General features: G+C 38.7%; 3 protein-coding genes across 5 annotated transcripts in view; 1 reads left to right on the top strand and 2 right to left on the bottom strand.

The window, feature by feature from the left end:
- Window positions 1-2,487, top strand: part of LOC139822578 (trehalase) — a 29,815-nt gene extending 27,328 nt beyond the window's left edge. The window contains exon 9 of the mRNA XM_071794423.1: window positions 1,138-2,487. Within this exon, the coding sequence (XP_071650524.1) occupies window positions 1,138-1,302 (165 nt within the window). The 3' untranslated portion in view covers window positions 1,303-2,487. The remainder of the gene's footprint in view (window positions 1-1,137) is intronic.
- Window positions 2,488-4,014: 1,527 nt separating this feature from the next.
- On the bottom strand, window positions 4,015-8,280 carry LOC139822579 (B9 domain-containing protein 1). 3 transcript variants are annotated; one of them, XR_011734553.1, is made up of 6 exons: window positions 7,970-8,280; window positions 6,707-6,818; window positions 6,444-6,552; window positions 5,351-5,479; window positions 5,023-5,184; window positions 4,243-4,272 (listed from the first exon to the last, which is right to left on the bottom strand). XR_011734553.1 is itself a non-coding variant. In XM_071794425.1 (5 exons), the coding sequence occupies exons 1-5, from the start codon at window positions 8,093-8,095 to the stop codon at window positions 5,178-5,180; spliced, it is 483 nt and encodes a 160-aa protein (XP_071650526.1). In that variant the 5' UTR covers window positions 8,096-8,280; the 3' UTR covers window positions 4,015-5,177. The 3 variants fall into 3 exon arrangements, 2 of the variants coding, with proteins under 2 accessions (XP_071650526.1, XP_071650525.1); XM_071794425.1 differs by having other exon boundaries at window positions 4,015-5,184; XM_071794424.1 differs by lacking the exon at window positions 5,351-5,479 and having other exon boundaries at window positions 4,015-4,272; window positions 5,023-5,141; window positions 7,970-8,242.
- Window positions 8,281-10,352: 2,072 nt separating this feature from the next.
- LOC139822577 (aconitate hydratase, mitochondrial) lies at window positions 10,353-15,662 on the bottom strand. Its single transcript, XM_071794422.1, has 9 exons — window positions 15,502-15,662; window positions 14,439-14,593; window positions 13,995-14,161; window positions 13,164-13,919; window positions 12,882-13,084; window positions 12,250-12,538; window positions 11,863-12,136; window positions 11,298-11,646; window positions 10,353-11,120 (listed from the first exon to the last, which is right to left on the bottom strand). Exons 1-9 carry the CDS (start codon window positions 15,532-15,534, stop codon window positions 10,977-10,979), a joined length of 2,370 nt encoding a protein of 789 aa, XP_071650523.1. The 5' UTR covers window positions 15,535-15,662; the 3' UTR covers window positions 10,353-10,976.
- Window positions 15,663-22,960: the final 7,298 nt, after the last annotated feature.

Genomic DNA, 22,960 nt, shown 5'->3' with positions numbered 1-22,960 from the left:
TATTTAAATAACCTCGTATAAAATATATAATTTTCCTCTGATATTAATTATTAATTTTATAATATCGCTTCTCTCCGAAATGAGTAGCGATATATAGAAGCTGTTTCCCGGCATTGTAAGGCGCGCGATAAGAACGGTAACAATTTAAATGTCGCATTGTCGCGGACAAAGAGAAGAGTACGTCGTACACCGAGTATCCTTTTATTGTCTCGTTCGGCGTCCCGCACCCAGTCATACGAGAGAGAATCGGGGAAATAACGAAGAGCATTCTACTCTCTGCCCATTCGATTTATATCGCATCGCTTTCATATCGGAAATTGTTATAACAACGTCAACCGCGCGAGGTTTCGGCGTAGTGATTTATCACACGCGATATATATGACGACTGATGAAAATAATTATATTGAATATAAATATATTGTATAAATTTATTGTATAAATTGTAATTAAAATGCCTCGTTAGAATTCCAAATCTCTCACAGCTGTCATGTAGAAAATCTTTCGAGACAAAATTAACAAAGTTATATGTTTGATAAATCGTATCTCGTTATCCGCGCTATTTCATTAACGGAAAAATTCAACAAACTTCTAATCCTAATTTAGTCTTATAAACTTGCTTATTAATTATATTCTGTTGTCTTGCCCTTTCTATGCTGAAGTTAAAAATTCCCTCAAAAAGGAGAATGTTGGGCAGCATAAAATGATCTATATGGAGGATTACGTTTTGCGTTTTCGATATTAAATTCTGACGGGTTAGAGAGACAAAGGCCCGTGGTCTCGCGGCAGAATATTATATTTGACACGGTCGCCGACGGAAAGGAAATGACGCTTTTACGCCGAGCTCACGACGAGCCCTTCGTAGCGCGATCGCTCAGACGAGCGAAGCGTCGTTTAACTAACTGACGAGAAAGTTCATCCAAGTTCTCTCGCGATCGGGAGAAATTAGATTTCCCCGGGATAGGTATTCCACCGGCGGGGAATTAACTCGCCGCCGCACGGCGCGGCGACGCGGCGGAAACCACGAAGGAGGCGACAATCCGGAGTGCGTCTTGATTACTTTCGCGACGCGCCGACGATTTGGTTTGCGAACCGGGTTAACGCCCGATTACACGGAATAATTAATCTTTTACTTTCTAGTACAACGCGATACATCCCGGCGAGAGCGGCGGCGGCGGCGAGTACAACGTGCAGGAAGGCTTCGGTTGGACGAACGGCATCGTCTTCGAGTTCCTCCGTCTCTTCCCGGGAGCGAAGTACGCGGATGACCCCTTATTCGACGGCGGCAACGGCATTGACAGATAATACACGTGAACGGATCAGTAGCTAATTGACTCCGTAGGAGTTAGCTAGTTAAGTATCTTTCCAGAAAAAAAAAGAATAAATCGAGATAAAACGGATTGAGAGAAATTGACACGGAATTCGCGTCATTTTCTTTAAATTGGATTCTTAACTTTTAAAATTAGAGATCGATCGGAACACGTTTTCTTCGTATCGCCAAAACAGTCTGCTTCACAGAATTTTTGTATCTCCTGCTATCGTCTGTCTTTTTCACGGTATTATTGAAGATACAGTATTTGATTTTTTATTTTGCGAACAACACTTAACAAAAGTTTATATATTTCTTTAAACAGTAGAACAATTGATTTGGGCTACATTTCTATTAAAATTCCATGTTTACGGCAAACATGATTGTCACGAAAGTAAAAATTACTAAAAACACTAAAAAATTATCTAAATACATTGAGAACCTAGCGGGATTTAGGTATTAAATATTTATTAGACATTTAATGATGAGCGTAGACAACGCGGAGAACTTGTAACGAGTCTAGTCCACAAAAGAGAAAAAACCAGGGCAGCGCAAAGATATACCCATCGTACTCTCATTGCGGGGAGTACTCTCGTACTCTAAATTACAGTAAGTTTCCATGAGTCCACAAAGGACACACTCAGGTCGGCGCAAAAGGGTTGCAACTAACAAGGACGCGCGTTTCATCTCCTTTTTTGTTCCTTCAATTTTTCTACGCGGGAGATGTAGATCTCATTAAACATCTGCGTACCGAGCATATATAATTACTTGTATCGCGTGAATTAACGCGAGTTGAGGGCTGGATTTCCGCCCTCGTATCGCGCGTCTCGCCGACCGTTACCTTTCGCCTCGTTTGTCGCACGCGCGACCCGCGATCGAAAAACTCTTTTTTTCTTCCGAAAGCAGCTGAAATACGTTACGGAGATTGCGGTTTACTCGAGGATCAATGGGTCGGACATTGAAACGTTTAAAACTGTAAAATGTTACTGCTCTTTCGCAGCGTGCCTCTTTTTCGTTGTCGCGTCGTTATGCACGAGTGTTACTAGAGCACGTTTTTTTCTAGGTCAAGTTACACCACTTCGCTAATTCCGTTTGACGGTAAAACAAATAACTTGTTAGTCGCACTTTATCGCACATTGATGTAACAAATTGTTGAATAAACACGAATAATAATGCTTTTATACCTTGCGTCGATTTTGCTGTGCGGATATATGTTTACCCTCTCCTTAGTCCACATATGTCATCTTAATACTGTCATTGTAGTTAACCAATTTGTACGAGAATCGAATATACACTGAACGAATAAGAAAAATCGAATAAGTAAACAGATGGATGGAGTGTTTACTAAAATTATAGGGTAACCCTTCTAATAAGAACAGTATAAGTAAGCAAGGATAAACAAGAATAAATGAGTAAATCTCCCCTCCGTTCATATTTCCTCCCTCATCGTCAAATCGTGGAGGGAATTTCTGCATGCGCGAGATGAGCACGAGTCAGGCGCTCCGTACTCCACGTATTAGCATAATTTAATCGTCGCCCGGAAACCGATCTTGTTCCCGGTTCACGTGAGAAAACAACAATAATGGAGTAGCGCGGCGTCCTTTCATTGCCGGGCGCTCGACGCCGCTCGCGCTTATTTCGCGACTTGTATAGTTTACGACGGCTCGTATAGTTTGCAGTTGTATCTAGCTACCTTTAGCCCGCGCCGCTCGTAAAACGCCGGACGACGTCATCTTCGGGCACTCACCGGCTTGCGCGGATATATAATCGTATACGTAGTGTCGCGCGCGCGGATACGTCATCTAGATTAAAAGTGGCCCACCTCGACCCTCGATTTTACGTCGCGCGCGTTATTGAATCATTAATAAAATTGCGTTATCGTCTCGGCGCGGGCGCGGGCGCGGTGAGTCGAGAAACCCATCAGAGATTACGTCACTCCGTGCGCTCTGGCTGACACTTTTTAATCTGGGAATTTATTATTAATGCACGTCGAAAATTGAAATGTTGCGGGAGAGATATAACCGTCCTCGTCGTAGCTTTATTACTTTCTGACGATGAATCTCCCGCTGGGGGACGACGTATATATTTTCAAAGAACATATATCTATCATAGTCCAAATGTTAAGTGCATATCCTTCGATGCATATTCCATTCGCAATGTTACGTTTATGGCTGACATGAGTGGATGCAGTCACGTGTAATTTCTCTGGACTACGTCTTCAGTGACTGAAGCGTAAAGCGCACCCCTCGCCGCGCCCGCGACGCTGCGCCGCGCCGCTCAATGAAAATCTCGAGCGCAATATTCCAGCGACGATATGCAAAACGGCTGCTTCGGTCAGCTGTAATCGCACGGAAAATCGAAGGCTTGCAGCGGGCGGATGGCTTTTCCGGCACGGCCGTCTCGCGCAAATGACATTTTTAATCCGCCTTCGAAGGGGGGGGAGGGAAGGGCTTTCTGAACCGACTATCCGGTTCTTCGCTACACTTATCGCAAACGCCCACGTCACCCTGGCTGAAGCATCCCTCGCGTCTCTCGCGGATTGTTATTAAAGCTACGGGGAAACTTAATAAGCCCGTCGCGAGGGATTTAGCTCGTTCGCTCATCCCTTTTTTTTACACAGAATCCCCATTAACGTGAAAATACGCTTCTAATTTTCTTACTTCTACATTTCCCCGCCGTTGACATTGGCGAAAATGGAAAACGATGGATTATGGCGGATAAGTCACACCTCGTTTATTCATCAAAATATTATTTATAAAAGCGGGGATTATATATATATTGTAGCTCTTTGATAAGATAATCCATCTCGGCGAGAGGTAATCCTCTTCAGGCTGTGAGAGAGAAAGGTTTACAGTAGCGTTATCATTTCTTCCATTTCTCGCCGTTGTCGTAACCCAGCTTGAACAAATCCTTCAAAACGACGTTGAACGTTACGGTAACAGCTCCCTCGACCCTCATACGTGTAACTGTAATATTGCGAAATAAATACGACTTGGAGAGTAAGGCATTAGCGGCAGCGAAGGAACTTCTCGCGCGTGAAAGCAGCGCTCCGAAAGTTAGCGAACTTCAAAAGTATTGTTATCATTAAAGCTGTTAACATCACGCAAACTTTCTCCAAGTGGAGAGGGAGATCCTTTTCCGCCGTATTCCGAAAAGTTTTCATCATTTAATCGATCTTTACGTATAATTCTTTTTTCCATCTTATTATTTCCACGTTGCCCGCCAGTTGCCTTACAGTAGAATTTTCATTATTGTAAGCATATGATAATAAATAATATTGTGTAATATTGTGTAATATAATTAAATAAGTTAGTTAACTAAACATTAGTTGAATCAATTAATTCTTGATTAAAGAAACTGAATAAATTGTTAAAACAACTAATGTTTAGTTAACTAACTAAAATGTTTAGTTGAACGTGTCGGACTAAATATTTTTTGGGATTAACAATTTTTTCTCAGTGTATATGGCAGTCAACGCGTTAAAAAATTATAACTCTTTCACAAAAATTGTTTCTTTAAAAAATCTATCTATTTGACTATCGATCTTCGCTCGCTGCATCGAGATTGCTCAGTTCTACGACAAGCGAACGACTTAATTTTATACGCGAATACGGCAACGTTGATTAATATTCCATTACAGTTCCAGCCTCCCGTATGTAATTAATTTAACGCCAATAGCACACTAACGAGAAATGTCTCTCGATGCATTTCCTTACGTTCTCTGCCGCCGCCGGATGCCAGTATGGTGGGATCAATTAATTCCGGTCTTCTTCCGGTTAACCACTCCACGAAGTTCTGCAGCATGGACGACGACGCCGGCACGTAGATCGACACCCTTTCGACATTTTTGAGATTTCGTGAGTATATGAGACTAAAAGCTGAAAGCGGCACAATCAAAGGGTGGCGCGCTCCATTTCAAAGGGGATGGTAGGTGCCAAGTGGCACACCGACGTAAATGCGGAATTACGATCGAGTATCTGTCCACGAGAGTCTTTGGACGCCTTTGGACGCCTTTGGACGCAGAAGTAAGAAATAAAGATTTACCGATTCTCCGCGTCGCACATATCATCCGACATTCCCGCGGATTTCGGTCCCTTTATTGAATACGTCGGAGCACGACTGTTATAACGCCACATTTTTCCATTCGCGAAGTCGAGCATTATTTCATATATACTTTGAAATCAGAAAATATCACAATTCATGGCGGATGTATAAATTATCTTTCTTGTGAAAAATTCTATTCAGAGTCAGAAATCTAGTGTTTCGTTTTTAAGTCATGAATCTAAGGCAAATCTATCATTTTGTTTACAAATATAATGAATCCTTCTCTCTTCTTCCCTTTCTTGTCTTTGTCTTTGTGTCTTTCCTGTGTTACATATTTATTACGTTTATATATTATATTGTCGCATCGTCGGACAAGTTGTTTTTTTCCGAGAAATTCTGAATTCCCCTTCCAAGGCACGCGACAATGCGTTACATATTGAACAACATGGAATGCAAAATATTTTCCTCCAATGCGCGCTACGTGCTGTGCATGTAATGCATGGGGAGTGTTTATCTCAATCATGACGGATGTAAGTTCGAAACTCGGGAAAATATCGTAAAATGTAACACAATCGAGAAAACATACCGAATTACGGTATTACGATATTTTTGAAGTACCACACAGGAAAATATTTTTTTTGTCATACAGCCCGGGGTTTTTTTTCAAAAATATCACTTGATATTTTATAATGCCACTTGCAAATGCTTTAAATGTGAAAAAAAAAGTGACGTTTCCGGGCCACCGAAAATTTGAAATTTATTTTCGCTCGCTGATCGATAGCCGGGGCTTGAAGGAATTTCACAAAAGGTCAACAACGAAAAATAGAGCTGTTCTATAAATCAATGAATAATGTAGTACAACCGAACGCGACCTATCTCAACAGTGATTCGTCTCGGCCGCAAAACAAATGTCTTCGAGAAAAAGTTATGAATATAAAAGACTTTATATTATGATGTGGCACCCATATTTTTAGTATCACATTTTCGGTTGTTATCCCGTCTGTTATTCTATGAATAACAAGTGAATAATTAAAACAGCAATTTCTCTTATTCAGTATGTTTTCTCTCATTTATCGCGTTGGGCGAATAATACCTTTTCTCGTGGCGTCCAGCTGTCAGAGGCAAATGACACACTCCGTATCCTCTGATGACGTCATGGCCGAAAAAATCCAAGCCGTATATGGACATGATAAGCTGCGGCCCTATACGACGAAAATTTACACTATTTGTAGATTAAATAAAGTACGAAGCAAAAAGCACCGTTAAAAATCTTTTTACGCTTTCGCACTTTTTGCACTTGTTTCATCGTTCCCTTTATGACGCACGTTACAAGAATATTTTCTACGCGCAACTCACATCCGTGTGGATTTGTACTCTTGAACGTAATGTCCAAGGGAAAATTCCAAACTGCTAGATTTCTTGGATCGTTACTGCACTTGCACATCTGCGTCAATCCCTCCTCGATTCCCTGTGAAAGGACATTCAACTTTCAATTCAGAGTTTAACAAGCGGGATTTCAATTCATCATCTGCCTTCAAAACTGGAGTGTCATGGGGAAAGAGGCTTCTTATTCGCGTAACGGAATGAGCAGAGAAAGGATGTGGGATAACAGTGCAGAAAATTAATTAATTATAAAGCAGTTTAACTTTCAAACATTTTAATTTCTAATAAAATTACCGTGACAAAGGAAATACGACGTAATATATTCTTTGATACTGTTACTTTCACAATAAGCGTTCCAAGGGAACTTTATTATATTACGTTATCAGAAACGAAGAAATTGAAACATTAGTCATTCAACGGAGAATGAGAATTCTTTGTTTGTTTATTAAAGCCAAACAAAAAATAAAAGGTCTTGATTTTTCGTACCTGTATTATTAATTGTTGTTATGAAATAAAAAGGGAAACTCGATAAAAGTATATTTAACGAAAGTAACAAAAAATAATTATTTTTCCTCTTTTTCAGAAAGATAACAATTAAATTACCAATATGTCAATATGTACTATATTTCAATGCTTTGACGTATTATTATAGGAAGTCAATCGTATTATTTAATCGCATTATTTAATCGTATTATTTAATCGTATTATTTAATCGTATTATTTAATCGTATTATTTATAATTAATTAAATTTACCAAAGCTGCACGTTATGTAAAACAATTTATCATTAATGAATCACACTAATGCATGTAATATAATTACATTGTAGGATAAAATTATATTCTGTGCATAATCTATTGGTCTTTTATTAATTACATTTAAACTCAGAAAAAAGTCATAGAATAATCAATTTATGCCCATCACTAGCTAAAGCAGAAATAAATAAATTCTATTAAAATAAAATGAATTGAGGATTTTATCAATTTAAAAAATATAAACAATAAGTATGAGATTATACGACCGTGTAAGATATACAATCAAAGGGAGAAAACGCCGTAATCGGTCAGAAATATATTTTATATTTTGAGCATGAAAGGATGAGATTGTATAAAGTTCTTTCTTTTTTGATCACGTAATCCAATATATGGGGCTGGAACGTGCTAGCGATACCTTTGTGGCAATTATGATGTAATTTCGTTGTTTCTTTCGAGTTTTTTTTATTAGACCGAGGGCTTACCGCAACGACGCTCCACTCTGGCCCGAAATGAAAGCTATATTTGCAATAAGCGTTATTGACATCGTAGAACTCTGCGTGCTCGATGGAGCCGGTAACGGAGAGAAAAAATTGTCCTTCCACTGACATACTATCGTCGAAAACAAAAAATGAGCTTCGTTCCCTATTTCGAGCCTACGACCGACGATACTCAAATAAATCGCGATTTGCGGAACAGCTGAGACTTAACCCTCTGTTTATGGTCGAGCTGCAAGTTGTTACCATGGAAATGACGCATGTGTATTGTGGTATTACATCGTTGCGTGCGTTATGTTACGTGTCGCTACCATATAAAACTTAATGTAGATTACTAGTATTCTCGAATTTCTTCGAGATAATTGTCTAATAAATAATGCCTTATAATAGTAGTGCGGACGGAACCCATTAATTTCTTTACATTTTTATAAGTAAAGGATATATAATTTTAAAAATTATTATACCATTGGTACACTTGACCACTATACTACTATGTATACCTCATCTAAAATTTTAATCGTTCGGATTGTAATTTTGATCGTATTTCGAGTTTACACCGAAATTCTGAAATATAATTTGATCACATTGATAGTTGTTAAAGATGGTCCAAAACTAGAACCGAAACGTTCAATACATTTCAAACAAAGAAGAACAATGTGCGCACTACTTACTGCGCTGACAACGAACTCTTAATTAGCCCGCTACCAATTACCTGAGAATATTTATTGTCAGAGCTTTCAACTTCAAATTAAAAATTAGTCGTTTAGTTTATGTATACATAAAATTTTATAACATTTTTACATTCAAAAATACGTGGCACATATTATAGTTTTTATATTTATAGTTAAAATAAATTGTATATTAAGGGGATCCTATAGTGGCAGTATTATAGTTACCGACATTGTTTTATTTTAATATAAACTGCAGTATTTTTAAATTGTTATTGTCGTCAGATGACAGCTATGTATGTGCCCAAATTAGTACAATTTTTAATTTTGTTTCGTTCCCGATATGAAATCGTGTGTCGCGAACTACATTTTTGTGCGTACTTTAATTTTGTAAAAGAATTTTGCAATTCTGTAAAGCCTATTCAAAGATTTCTTAATTAAGAATTATTTGATGCAAACAAATTTTCATTTTGTTTAATAAGATAGATGTGCTTCCATGGAACCAATAATTTCTTATGTTTGGAGCAATATCCGAAATAGCCAATCGTAAATTGTCTTTTTTAAAAAATTTACGACTTCCAATAACTTTTATGCGACCTACTGCGCATTATTGCCTTATATAGTATTATATCTTTAAATAATATTAGATCTTTTATTGCGCTATCCGTCTTGCAATCTTAAAAATAGAAATAGCTTCTTATAATTTCATTCCGAAATCGTCCGGCTTACTTCTGAAATTAGAACTTACTTCTATCTCGTCTTTCTCAATCATTAATTGGTATCCCAATTCCTATTCCTTTTTTTAGAAATTTTAAATTTGTCCTGCGAAATTAATTTCTTTATTCTTGATATTAGGACATATCAAATTATTTAGTTATGATTATTTTAAGAAAGAAACATTCTGCGTATTAAACGAAAATTCGTCTTATGTAAGTTCAGGCTCAGTTCTCGTCAATAACTCACAGTGAACGAGAATCTTCGATCCAACGCATTGTAATACATGTAATCTTACCTGAATAAAAAATCGTAAAAAAAATTGCATTCTATCTTTCTCAATACTTCAAAATATTACGTTACAACTCGTATAAAACAATTAACACCTGTGCGAAACATTTTTTAAAAGATGCTTTCTCTTTTTCCTGTAAATTTCTTTAAATATTTGGAGAATCAGTATTTATTCCAGATTAAAGCGATCATTTTTAGCTTAACCGATATTTTTAATTATAATAATAATAATAATAACTTTGGTGCGTACATAATATAAGATTATCTTATAATATGAATAATTGTACAAAAGCTGAATGAAAGAAACGTACACGCAAAAGAAAGACACCGCACAGCTGCTTCAGTGATGTAGCTGATAAAAACAAGATGTTCAGAGCACAAGATGGATAAGTCGTAAAACAGAAACACAGTAAACAAGTAAGTGGAACAAGAAAATAGACAGATCGCAGAACAGAACATGAATCAAGTAAAATATAAACAGAACCTAGATAAGAATACTGAAGTGTACTGCAATACTGGTTAAGTCTGTAAAAGAATGGCCGGTGCTTTATCAGAAAAACCGGTTTAAAAGAAGAATCACTCCAAGAGCTAATCTTCTTTTACGATACTATTTCCAAAATACGTCTTAAATCAGTTATTCAAACAGTTCAGCTTATCTCCAAGAGAACACTTGAAGCGAGGGAACTAATTAAGGTCAATTAAGGATGCGCCACTCGTTGCGCTAATAGTTTATTTGGCTTTCGTCGAAACAGTACATTCTTCTAAAATGAGTTAACAACTAGAAAATGACGATGGCGCTTCCTCGCTGGTGTTGTATGTACATGTGTAGCAACGCCTTCGAGCTGTTCACGATTTCCGAAATGAGCGCGTCGGCCGATACGCGACCGTGACTACGCATTGGTGCGGAATAAGGCTCTGTCCGTCAGAGTTTTTAACTTTACGAGCGCACGTCTTCTTCGCGTCATGTGAGCGATTAGTATTGTCGAGCAAAAGTGAGGGAAAAGGCAACGATGAACTAAGCTTGTCTAACGACACGACACATCTAAAATATACCTAGGAAGGTATATCCAAGGTTTTTTAGAAGTACATCTTAAGTACTTTTATATATTTTAGACGTTTGCGTTGTTTGAACTACTGGCTAGACACCGTATCGTATCAATCACTTATTATCCGAGAGGACAAAGACACGATGACGATTGCGCTACCGTGATCGGCTTCGCCCACATTCGGCATGTTCTTCTTTCCCATTTCCGCAAATGCGTTTACGCGCAATATGACAATCGGTGACCCCGATCGAATGAATATCCAATCGGCAATTTAGCTTATCGTCCGCCACTCGATATTTCCTTCATGCGATTCAACGCGGAACCGGCTTTGAACCAACCGATCTGCTGCTCGTTCATTGTATGATTCAGACTGATGGTGTCCACTTTGCCGTCCTTGTGTTTGATTTGCGCTTTAACCGGCTGAAAGAGTCATATCAAACGTAAAAAAAGATAGTGTTGAGTAATCGAAATTTGTATACGCCAAATATTAAAAGTAAGAAGATTAAAATGTACAATAATACACAGTATCGTATTTCCTTAAGTTTTTGGATTTGTTTAACATATTTTCGCTCTACAAGCAAAATATACTTTACAAACCTTGCCAGGTGCCAGATCCTTCAATCCGAGAAGGCTGATCTTGTCGTTAGGCTGAATTTTATCGTAATCAGCAGGATCGGCGAATGTCAAGGGCAAGAGACCTTGCTTCTTCAAATTCGTTTCGTGTATACGAGCGAAACTCTTAACGATGATAGCGCGGCCGCCAAGATGACGCGGTTCCAAGGCAGCGTGCTCCCTGGAGGAACCTTCGCCGTAATTTTCATCACCCACCGCAACCCATTTTACGCCCTTCTTTTTGTAATCACGTGCAACGTCAGGGACAGCACCCCATTCATTCGTCAGTTGATTCCTGATCTTGTTCATCTCGCTATTTTCAGAATTGACGGCGCTAAAAAAATATTATGACAAATGCGGTTGATTTATTATCATTGAGACATTATCACATTATTACTATGGATATGAATTTTGAAAAATTCATTTACATATATTAAAAAATTTAATTTCAATATACATGTTTTAAATTTAATTTTTTCTCTAATCTTTCAGTAATGTTTCTTAATAATGTTTGGCTGTTTTAGTCATTATTTCAGGTAGCGATGCTTACCCAATGAACATATTGTTGGAAATATTGTCGAGATGTCCACGATACTTGAGCCACGGGCCAGCCGCGGAGATGTGGTCCGTGGTACACTTGCCTTTGACTTTAATCAAGATCGTTAGGTCCTCCAGATCCTTGCCGTCCCACTTGTCGAAGGGCTCCAGTAACTGTAATCTTTGACTCTTGGAATCCACGTCGACCCTAACTTTGCTACCGTCTGATGGTGGTGAGTCGTAAGTGTCCATACCGGGATCGAAACCGCGATTAGGTAACTCGTCACCTATATAAACATATAAATACACTTATTGTTAGTAACATATACGTTTGTATACGTGTATCGTAAATCTTAGTACTTTTTGCTGCACAATCATGTGAAAAATATTATCGACTAACCGTACGGATTGTCCAGGAGGAACTCCTTTCCATCTTTGCCCTTTAATTTGTCTTTCAGCGGATTGAAGTCAAGTTTACCAGCGATGGAAAGAGCAGTAACGAGCTCGGGACTTGTGACGAACGCGTGTGTCGCTGGATTGGCATCGTTCCGACCCGTGAAGTTACGATTGTACGACGTGACGATCGTGTTCTTGTCTCCCTTCTTGATGTCTTGGCGATCCCATTGACCGATGCAAGGACCGCAGGCGTTGGCTAACACTGTACCGCCGAATTCACGAAGTGTTTGTGCCTAGAATAAATTAAAGTGTCATCGTATAAACAAGTTATATAATGTAAACAATTCGACATTTTTATTGAATAAATTTATTTCGTTAATGGATAGTCTCTTTCGCGCTTTTCTTTTTATTATATTTTCAACTTTTTATAAAATAAATGTGTTTTATTGATGGATAATTACGAATAATTTTTTGTAAAAAACAATTTAAGAAGTTTTAAGGTAATATTGTATGTAATTGTAAGAAAAATATCGATGTAAATGATACATTCTACATTTAGAAGGAACACTTACATTGAATACAAATGTAATATTTCTTGTAAAAATATTCATTAAAAGAAATATAATTAGAACTTACGATTCCATCGCGTTCGATTGTCGCGCGAATTTGTTCAGATCCAGGCGTGACGTTAAACGCGGATTTCGCTTTCAAGCCGTGTTTCAGAGCTTGCTTGGCGATATTTGCGCATCGACCCATGTCCTCGTAGGAGCTATTGGTACAAGAACCGATCAGGCCGACCTTGATCTCGTTTGGCCAGTCGTTCTTCTTAGCGGCTTCGCCTGTAACAATCGCAAAAATAGATATCTTCGTAGAGATAGAAATAAAATAAATAAAACTTCGCCCGTGTAGTTTAATTACCCAATTTAGAGATCGGATGTGCCAAGTCCGGCGTGAAAGGTCCGTTCACGTGCGGCTCCAGAGTCGACAGATCCAACTCGATGATCTGATCATACTTGGCATTAGAGTCGGCCGTCAGCAGACTCTCCTTATGTTGATCGGCGGCTCCAGCGACCTCCGAGCGCCCGGTCGCCTTCAGATAATCCTGCATTCTGTAGTTGTACGGGAAGATCGAGGTGGTCGCGCCAATCTCAGCACCCATGTTGCAAATGGTAGCCATTCCGGTGCAGCTGATGCTGTCGACGCCCGGTCCGAAGTACTCGACGATGGCGCCGGTACCGCCCTTGACAGTGAGGATACCGGCCACCTTCAGGATGATGTCCTTGGGACTGGTCCAACCCTTTAGTTCGCCCGTGAGCTTCACGCCAATGACCTTAGGGCACTTGAGCTCCCACGGGATGTTCGCCATGACGTCAACGGCGTCGGCACCGCCGACACCGATGCACAGACAACCTAGACCGCCTCCGTTCGGGGTGTGCGAGTCGGTACCGATCATCAGTAGACCGGGGAAGGCGTAATTCTCGAGGATAATCTGATGGATGATGCCGGAACCGGGGTTCCAGAAGCCAACGCCGTATTTAGCGCCCGCGGTCTTCAGGAAGTTGTAGACTTCCTTGTTGATGTCCTTGGCGCGTTTCAGATCCTCCGTACCGCCGGTCTGCGCCTCGATCAAGTGATCGCAGTGGATGGTGGAAGGTACCGCGACTTTCGGTAGACCTGAAAGAAAGAATTCTCTATTTGACATCGCGATATAATCAAGAAGACTCGACTTGATGATTAAGACTAGTTTACCAGAACTGATGAACTGCAACATTGCCATTTGAGCAGTCGCGTCCTGCATGGCGACACGATCCGGCCGCAATCGCAGGTAGCTGGTGCCGCGAACGATATCTTGCTTGTCAGGTTCATCGAGATGGGAATATAGAACTTTCTCGGACAGAGTTAGCGGCCGATTCAATCTGAAAAGTCATTTTAGAAGATGGATTATTATTTCTAGATAGCTTGCATCGAATTGGAGCATCAGAAATTCTCTTGAATAAATAAATCAAGGCTATAATATTCACATTTGCAAGAAACTTTGACCAGTTTATAATTACTTGACGTAGCGTGAAGGAAAAACAGGAGGCCTTTTGAAATATAAATAATAATTCTCTCATTCATGAATATATTTAACTACTTTGGGACCATCTCGAATTACTTTGTCATAAATAATGCAAACGAGAGCTTTGTTCTTACCTCTTCTTAACTACTTTAAGATTTTCGTCCAGCTTGTCGTAGGGCAGGTAGCTGGTCGAATCGAATTTGGACATCGCCACCTTCGCCGCGGCGAAGCTCAACGGACTCGCGCTGAAGCATCGTTGCTGTACATCCGCCGCTAAAGCGGACAGTCTCTGCAAGGTAATTAAATCACTCTGTTGATCTTCTAATTGTCCAAAAGACGTGTGTGCGTAGACCAGAAACAATGACATTGGCTGGTGTCAGCCAATTTGCAATATATGCTGCGCAATACGCGTTTATTTCTGTGTGCGATCTCAATTACGTAATTAGGTCTAAGATACGTGACACGCTCATCACACTTGCAGTATTTATCCGTGGATATACACGTTGTCACAAATGCGTTCAGATAAAATCTATTTACGCCGATAACGCTCAATGCGTCGGCGATAAGAATTACAAACAAGAACAATCCGTGCGAATGCACAACGAAATGTGCGTTCTTTTAATAATTCTCTATATTATCCATATTATTTCCCCCCCCCCCCAATGTCCCACGTTTAAATTCAAGCTTAAATTCCGCGCACTCGTCGAACACCTGCGCCATGATGAGCAGATTTTAACCTAACGCCCCCGAAAAATGACCGCGATATATACATGCAGTTTGGCATTACGTAACGCTCTTATGCGTTACATCCTGCGTATATTGTCCATTTTTTTTTCCCCGAAATTCATGTGGCTCAACGTACGTTCTATATACTTGCGTACATTCATTCTTTTAACACTGACACGTCCACGTTGTGCCCTTCCCCTTCCCCTTCCCCTTTCACGATCGATCCCTCACTTCGCTCCAGAAAATCGGAGCAGTGGGACGCGTAGTAAACATCTCAAGTAGTGAAAATGTTACCCACTCACGGCACAGTTTTGAGGAAAATTGCGATTATAATGTAAAGGGAGCTCCGTCGAGTAATAGAGGTCAATTGGTTGACCTCCACCCGAGGGAGAGGGAGGAAAGAGACACGGAGCGCCCTTATGTCACATGCGACAGAGATTTTTCGGCTCCGTTTCCTTTTTCCCTTTTTACCTGTGCGCGAAGAACTCGCGTGCAATACGACATGGCGAGTCGAATTAGCGATCAGCTGATTAATTTGGGAGTCGCAGACGCGTGTGGGAAGGCGGGATGGTCTTCGCCTCGTGGCAGCTCTTCTCGAACCGGCCACTACAGAGAAACTAAGGCCACCACCACATACCACACAGTGCTCTTCGTGTCGTCGGCTCTAAATTTTTGCGCCTGCGCACGAATTATCGTGCGCTTTTGTTTTGAATCGTATTTATAAAGTCGATCGTTTGTCCGAAACGCAATTTCAGCAAAGATATCACATCGTAAAAAATAAAAAAGTGACGTACAAGATTTCTGAGTATTATTGCACGAGTTACGAGATTGTCGTAATTTTCCATTCGGCGAAGTGAGACCTAGACCTTCGGTATTGTAGGAACCCTCGAATCAAATTACGTTTAGAGCCCCCAGAGTTCCAAAATCCATCATGATGTTAAAAAGGCGAAAAAATTCAGAGAAAGGACAAAGATATCATCTGATTTGTATCTTTTTTACAATTAAAAACATCTGCCATTGTTTTAGACAAAGCCAAAGACAAAAATTTTTCTTTATTATTAAATAGAACTACTTTCTGTTTGTCATAGTTTGTTGTATAATGTAAAAAATATTTAAAATAAAAGAATAACTTGTTCTCTATTTGACAAATTTTATTATTCAAACTATATATTTTTCAAACAATTCTATTTTATTTGATCGATATTCAAAAATATTATTTAGTTAATTAGAACAGAACCTTTCATAATACTAATACCTTTATTAATTGTTTTATATTATTTACATACCCAAGTTTAAAATTAATCAAATCGGTAACTATATTAGAACGGTCCCTACTCAAGACAGAACGATTGGTGTGTTGCTGCTAAAGCTATTACTGTGGTTACCAGCAATCGGTATTCAGACAGCATGCCCTGATGTCTTTTAGATAAAAGATATCTAGATGCTCTGAATAGTAAAGACTTGATGTGTAAACTACTATGTAGTAATTGATATTATTAAATTATATTTTATTAGCAGGATTAAAATCATTGGATTTTATATAAAAATTAGAAGTAAACTATTTTTGTAAATTAAATTATAAAAGGAGATTATTTAAAAATATATATTATGTATATGGATAATTTTGTTAGAAAAATTTTATTATAAAAATCAGCTTTTATTTTTAAAAATATACTTGCTATTTCAGGAAAGTAATATTTCACTCTCTTATTGTAGCAAAATTGTTAGAATCAATATAAAACTATATACTTTGCAATTTTTATGTTTATATTTTATTAAATGTAGCTATTACATTGTCAATTCCTATTAAATAATTTCCTTTTCAAATTAATTGAAAACAAATGTAAAACAGATAAATATTATAGGTATATTTGAATATTAAATTAAATTTTATTATATCAATATGTTATAATTGATTATCTGAACAGGAAACTTCGCAGGGTTAAAAGAACATTATACGAGGTGAAAAGAGAATTATGGGCGCGATGGGTCCTTGACACGATTAATCAGTTGTAGGTGGGCCAGTGCAAGTTTCGACACCATGTGCTCTCCTCGCCGAACTCGAGCGCGTTTACTAACGATGCGTTTGTCGATTAGCGGCACATTGGAACGAATGTCCCAAACGGGGATTTACTTTCATCGTCCATTAAAGGTGTCGTCGAGTCTTACGTGGGATGCCCTCGCAAGGTAAATCACTCGGGAAGGTCGGCGACATTGTTCCCTGAATTGTACATAATGTTATTCATGACATACGCAACGACAAACTGACAACAATCGCCATTGCAGAAGAGAAACTCGGGTGAGCGGGATTCTAATTGAAAAATAACGCTATCTCTCTCTCTCTCTCTTTCTCTCTCTCTCTCTGCCAAATTGGATCGCAGATAATGTAGGTGAAACTGTATGTTACACTGTCATTGTGTCTCGGAGTGAAAAAAAATGTAGTCTAGCCGGAGATCCACGGATTAACTCTATCTTAAAATAAAGCAAATAAAAAACAAAAGGGAGCAGGAAGTCTTGTTCTCTTCCGAGAGAAAAAGGTTTCTACTGATTGTGAGAAATGTGCGTTATATATAAGGTGGTCCAATGCGCTTTGTTTGATTCATAGATTTTTCCCTGATTTTTTGTGTGTGTTGTGTGTGTGAATTATTTTTTTTAAACAATTTCTAACGTTTTAACATCAAATGTCTTATAATCAAGTCTCAAAGATAATTTTTGCTTAAAATTTCATTTTAAAGAAAAGTTAAAAAATTTTTTTTTTTAATTATAACTTCAATTTAACGCATGTTTATTGAGAAAAAAAATTAACTTCAGATTTGTCCAAAAAATATTTTTTGAAGAAGAAAAATGCGATAAGTCCGGAGCACCCTGTATATAGACAGTTTCAGAACTGTTACTAAACCTTTCACTTTTATAAGTTCTTCGACCAGTTTAAAACTAATTTTCCCATAACAAGATAATTGATGAAACTACATCAGAGTTGTTATTTTGTCAAGTTTATTTGTTTCGACTGTTTATTTCTATACTTTTAAAAAATGAAATACTTATATTTTGATTGTTGAAATTTTTAGAGCCGATCGCTTATTTTAAATCATGCGCTTTAAAACTTGAGAGATGCGGGGCGATTTCATCCTTTCATATATCTCAAATCTGCAATAAAATGAAGTTCATTGTATGCTTATAAAAACGTGTGCAACGGATTTATCACGCGTCTGAGTTATCTTCCGAAGGTCGTCTATGAAAGTAAAGAAGACGACCTTGTGAATTTGTCAAACGCAGACCGAGAAGTGATTGGGTTAGCGAAACTAGGACATGTTCAAATTTCAGAGCCATTTGAAATCGCATTGCGATTTTACGTTTTACATTAAAAAGCTGCATCAGATTTATTTATAGTCATCTTTTAGAGTAATCATTAGTAACAGAATTTTTCAGCGAGAATTAAAAAGTTTACAAAAGATATTACAAATAAAATTTTATTATGTTAACAGAATTTGAAAAAGACGCGAATGCGTTAGAATAGATTTTTTATAAATTATAATAATTTAGTTTAATATAATTATAATAATTTAATAAAACGTGATTAAAATTATAAAGATAAATCAGATTTTTATTAAAAAGTTGACCTAATTACATTATAATATTTAATTAATATTTCACATTTAATAGCAATGTTTTAGCAACGCTATTCCGTTGTTCCAACATTACTCAACTGACCAACCGACGACGCGCCGCGGGCGATGGTGCGGCGAAAGTAATGGTTCGCTCCAATTTCCCTGAGGCTACACTATGCGTTACACCCCCGCCTTTAAACAACGCGCTACTGTTACTCATTTTCCATAAATATATGTATACTTAAGGATGTTAATTCTTAAATTATCAGATTCACGTCGTTTTCATGCTCTAAGTGTTTCACTATACAAACAAGAAATAGACAAATGTGTTTTCTAAAAAAAACTTTACGCCGTTTCTCACTCTTTTTAAAGAAAAAATTAATTATTTGTTAAAAAATTTAATAAGAGATTCGGAAAAGTAATTTCCTCTCAGTGTCAATATTTCTTTATTTGGCATATGCTATAGTGCGGCGATTTCCTTCGAGCGTTCCGACGTAACGAAGCCGACATAAACGTTGCCCGGAGCTTCGTCACAAAATCGGTCGAAAAATCGAACCCATAGATCGAACTGACTCACGAAAGGAACAGGTCGTACGAGTCGTCGAACGTAGCCTGTTACGACAGAGTTTTGCGCACGAAGACTTGACATAAAAGAAGATTGCGCATAATTTTTTTCTAGAAAAGTACATACGTCTTTTAAGAAATATCGCAATGCTAATGGAACATTAACACTTATGGAATAAGCATGTCCCATTATATGAAATATTTATTAGCCCTTATTATTAGCATAATGCTATTCATAGCAGTATGGATACATACGTTCCGTTAAAGTCGCAAAAGATAATTACTATTATATCTTTAACAACATGTGAAAGAGAACTGAGATACACAAATATGCTTAGGTAGCATCTTACTAAGCACCTTTTACCATGCAAATGCACTCAATGCAAATCCAAGTGTGTTATTTTAGCTGAAGCTCTTCTTATACATTTCTAGCCGTTTTAAATCATGTCATTTAACACGATTGAACGTATTAACTTTTTAATTTAATACGCAATTAAACGATGTAGACGTAATTTAACACATAAAAAAACATGTAAAAAGCGCTTCAGTCTAACGTGTTATTTTTAGACGTTTATGCGTGTAAAAACAACACACTTGGATTTGCAGTGCTGCAGTACTCGAGTACCGGAGTACCTGAATACATAAATACTTGAATATCTGAGTACTCAAATACTTGAATACTTGAGTACTCGATGCGGAGACCGAAGACGGAAAGAATTTCGGCGAATTTGCACGCGACTGCATCGGGATCGGGCGTGTCTGGTCCCGTAACCGGACGAAAGAAACGGGGTGCCCCGGTGTGACGTAATTCTGGAGAAAGCGGACGCGTGCGTGGACGTGTGCTCCGCAAAAAGAGCGCGACGGGCCTCTCGTCTCTCCCGCGTGATCCGTCAATTATATGGATTATTATTTCCTACTAGTCTCCGTGTCCGCGGAGACGCGTAATCGCGCGAGACATATGACCCCCGGGGCAAGCCGCGAAGGATTCCTGCCGGACTTCGTCAATGACGTCGCGTGACAGGAATCCTCCCGATGCGATAATCTACCGCGTGCCTCGCTGATTCGTAATCCACCGCAACGTGATAACTGCCCGTATGGCATTCTGTCGAACGTCGAACACGCGATTATGCCAATACGGCATTAATATCCACTTAGTTATGAAAATGGCAGATCGGATTAAATCTCCAGTGTATTTATCGTGACAGTCTGTTACAAGCGAAATTAGAATTTTAATTATTCTGGTTGTCTAAAGTAAGAGAGATATAAACACAGATTATAAGATATATATATAAGTACTTTTTGCTTTTCTTTTCTTCCATCTGTGATTTCTTATCTTCTGTCCTCAGGTAATTAGCACTTTGACAAAAAAAGATCAGAAACGCGGTGCAGGATATGAGGCTCGTGTGATATGAGGAAGGTGGTTTCGCATAACGGTGTACTCGCTCGAAGGCCAATAAAATTCACAAAATTGTCGCGCGATTACTTCAACAACAACGCGGAGAAGAATGACTTCCGGATGGTAAAAGTCGAGGTCGAAGAAATTCATATGGTCACCGGGAAATCCTTTTTATAAATAAGTACTATTTTGCTTCTCGTTACAAAACACACGTGACGCTAATTAACGGACTCTCGTTGAGCAATCGTTGCGTGAAACGCATTAAAACTGTTTCAAATACGATTTTACTCGTTCTTGAGTACTAAAATTCAGAATAAATAAAAATAACCTGATATAGAATCGGAGAGTTTCAAAGCTCAGTTCGCACTTGAAAGTTTAAAAGACAATGCGATTTTTTCCAGCTTTTTATTGTATCGCGTTACCTTCAGACAACATCAAGCTAAAATAGACGCGATGCTTTGAAACTTGAAATTTTACACATTCTTCTCGTGCTGCAAAAAGAATGCCGTCACTATACGGGAACGTGGGTTTTTGTACGTGTTTTTGTACCATTTGTGGTACAAGGAGCTCCTACAATTCTCTTGCATGGAATTTCAGAGGAATCCATGTCGATGCGAAGCGAAATGAAGCGAAGACGGAATATAGTGTAAACCGTTGTCGTTAATATAATAAGTCGCGTTTTCACAACAGGTTGCTTACCCAGGCGATCCTTCCGACGAAGGAATCGCGAGGTTTGCAATGTTCTCGCCGACAGTTGTAAATCGATCGATATCTCCACCGCATCGATAGCAGTCACTTGTCGCGGCAAAAGAACCACGCCCGCGGTTGTAGTTTGTACCCTCGGGCTTCGCCAAAGCGCCATAAAGTCGCTTACGTAAACGGAGGCAAAGATATATTGCCCCCCCATGAAATACGGTCCTCGCTCGTTTCTGTCCTCTCACGCAGATGTAATTATTATTTATTTATAACTTAAACGTCGTGCGCTTTTTCACTCTCCAATATGATTTTATAACATATGACTCTCCTCTAAGTTGTGTAAGGTGCGGAGTGCAATAGACGCAGGCTTCATCCCTTTTCTTGCTCTTTTATCACAAATAAAACCGCAAAAACTTAATAGAAAGAAAATGTAAACAAAAATGCATGCCTTAAATTAGATAAGGCCATAAGGCATGATTTTTGGTTTACATTTTCTTCCTTCTCTACTGATCAAACCCCCGTCATGTCCGTGCCTTCCTAAGAACATTCTTCGCAATTCAGGAACAAACATTCGCTCGACGCTCTTTTAGTTACGGTTATTTTAATCTTGACCTTACTATCCTATACTTATTTCTTTCCCAGAGAATTTTGACGTTTGTCGTTGACACAGAGATTTAGGCGCGTTTAAATCACGTAGTTACGAATCTTCTCACGAATCGTGTGATTCAATTGTCCTTTGGATCCGGTAGTGATGATAGAGACCAACTATCACAGACCAGAAAGAATTCACGGCCGGAGGGTGGCAGCCCACTTACTTAAAAAACTAGTTCAATATAAGTACCTTCCTATCGTTATTTTTTTATTAAATTCGATTACTTCAGAAAGCTCCTGCTGGGTGACAAATCACTCTCATTCGATAAGAATCATAAGAATCATTAAATATATTAAGAATAATTTGCGTGTAAACAAAAAACCTTATCTAGAATATAATATTGCCAGACAATATTGTACTGTTGTACTGCGTTCATTTTTTTTTAATGAATTTCTTGTTACATGTCGGCGTGACGCACCACGCCGGATTTGGCGAAATGCACGGACTCTTTAGTATGAGTGTACCGCAGAAGTACCCCCGATCTCATGCGCGAATGCAGAGGAACGCACACGCGTCATATTCTGGAGCCGTCAGCGTGCAACGATCGCGCTTTGTAAAAGGCCTCTCCGCACGCCTACTAGGACGCAAGTGTGTCTCCTTTTCAAGTGACCGCTGCCTTTTTTACGAGCGACTCGTAATTTTCCGAGAGAGGTACCTTTCCCTCATCGCGCAAAAGCGGGATATACGTGAGCCATTACGATCGCACCAGATCGCCCGCAGCGAATCCGAATTACGTATCGCTTCATTATCACTTCATTGTTTCCCACGTGTGTCACCGGTTCAGCTTCTTGCGCTCGCAAAACGATTGTACGTCGCAGAGAGTTTGCAATACGTTGCAAAACAGTCAAATAATGTTTAAGATTGTTGCGAAAAAAATTCGAAGCAATTTTTATCCTAAATTACGATCTGTTAAAGACATACCTACCGATAATATATATTACCAAATTTATAAAAATCTTTTCCTTGTGGCAACGGTTAAAAATAGATCTTTCAGGAAAAATAATCGATCCGCTT

This window comes from Temnothorax longispinosus, chromosome 11, assembly GCF_030848805.1.
Source record: "Temnothorax longispinosus isolate EJ_2023e chromosome 11, Tlon_JGU_v1, whole genome shotgun sequence".
In the NCBI taxonomy this organism is placed as follows: domain Eukaryota; kingdom Metazoa; phylum Arthropoda; class Insecta; order Hymenoptera; family Formicidae; genus Temnothorax; species Temnothorax longispinosus.
Note: the sequence above shows the minus strand (reverse complement) of the source record. Positions and strands in the feature narration are given on the sequence as shown.

What these genes read in the sequence shown, in the direction of transcription:
- LOC139822577 (XM_071794422.1), bottom strand. Translation starts at nt 15,534, where the DNA reads ATGTCGTATTGCACGCGAGTTCTTCGCGCACAG. An exon ending in CTTAAAGTAGTTAAGAAGAG is followed by an intron (nt 14,162 to 14,438) that starts GTAAGAACAAAG and finishes ATGACTTTTCAG; the next exon opens with ATTGAATCGGCCGCTAACTC. An exon ending in AGGATCTGGCACCTGGCAAG is followed by an intron (nt 11,121 to 11,297) that starts GTTTGTAAAGTA and finishes TGACTCTTTCAG; the next exon opens with CCGGTTAAAGCGCAAATCAA.
- LOC139822579 (XM_071794424.1), bottom strand. Translation starts at nt 8,095, where the DNA reads ATGTCAGTGGAAGGACAATTTTTTCTCTCCGTTACCGGCTCCATCGAG. An exon ending in CAGAGTGGAGCGTCGTTGCG is followed by an intron (nt 6,819 to 7,969) that starts GTAAGCCCTCGG and finishes GTCCTTTCACAG; the next exon opens with GGAATCGAGGAGGGATTGAC. An exon ending in GCTGGACGCCACGAGAAAAG is followed by an intron (nt 5,142 to 6,443) that starts GTATTATTCGCC and finishes AAATGTCGAAAG; the next exon opens with GGTGTCGATCTACGTGCCGG.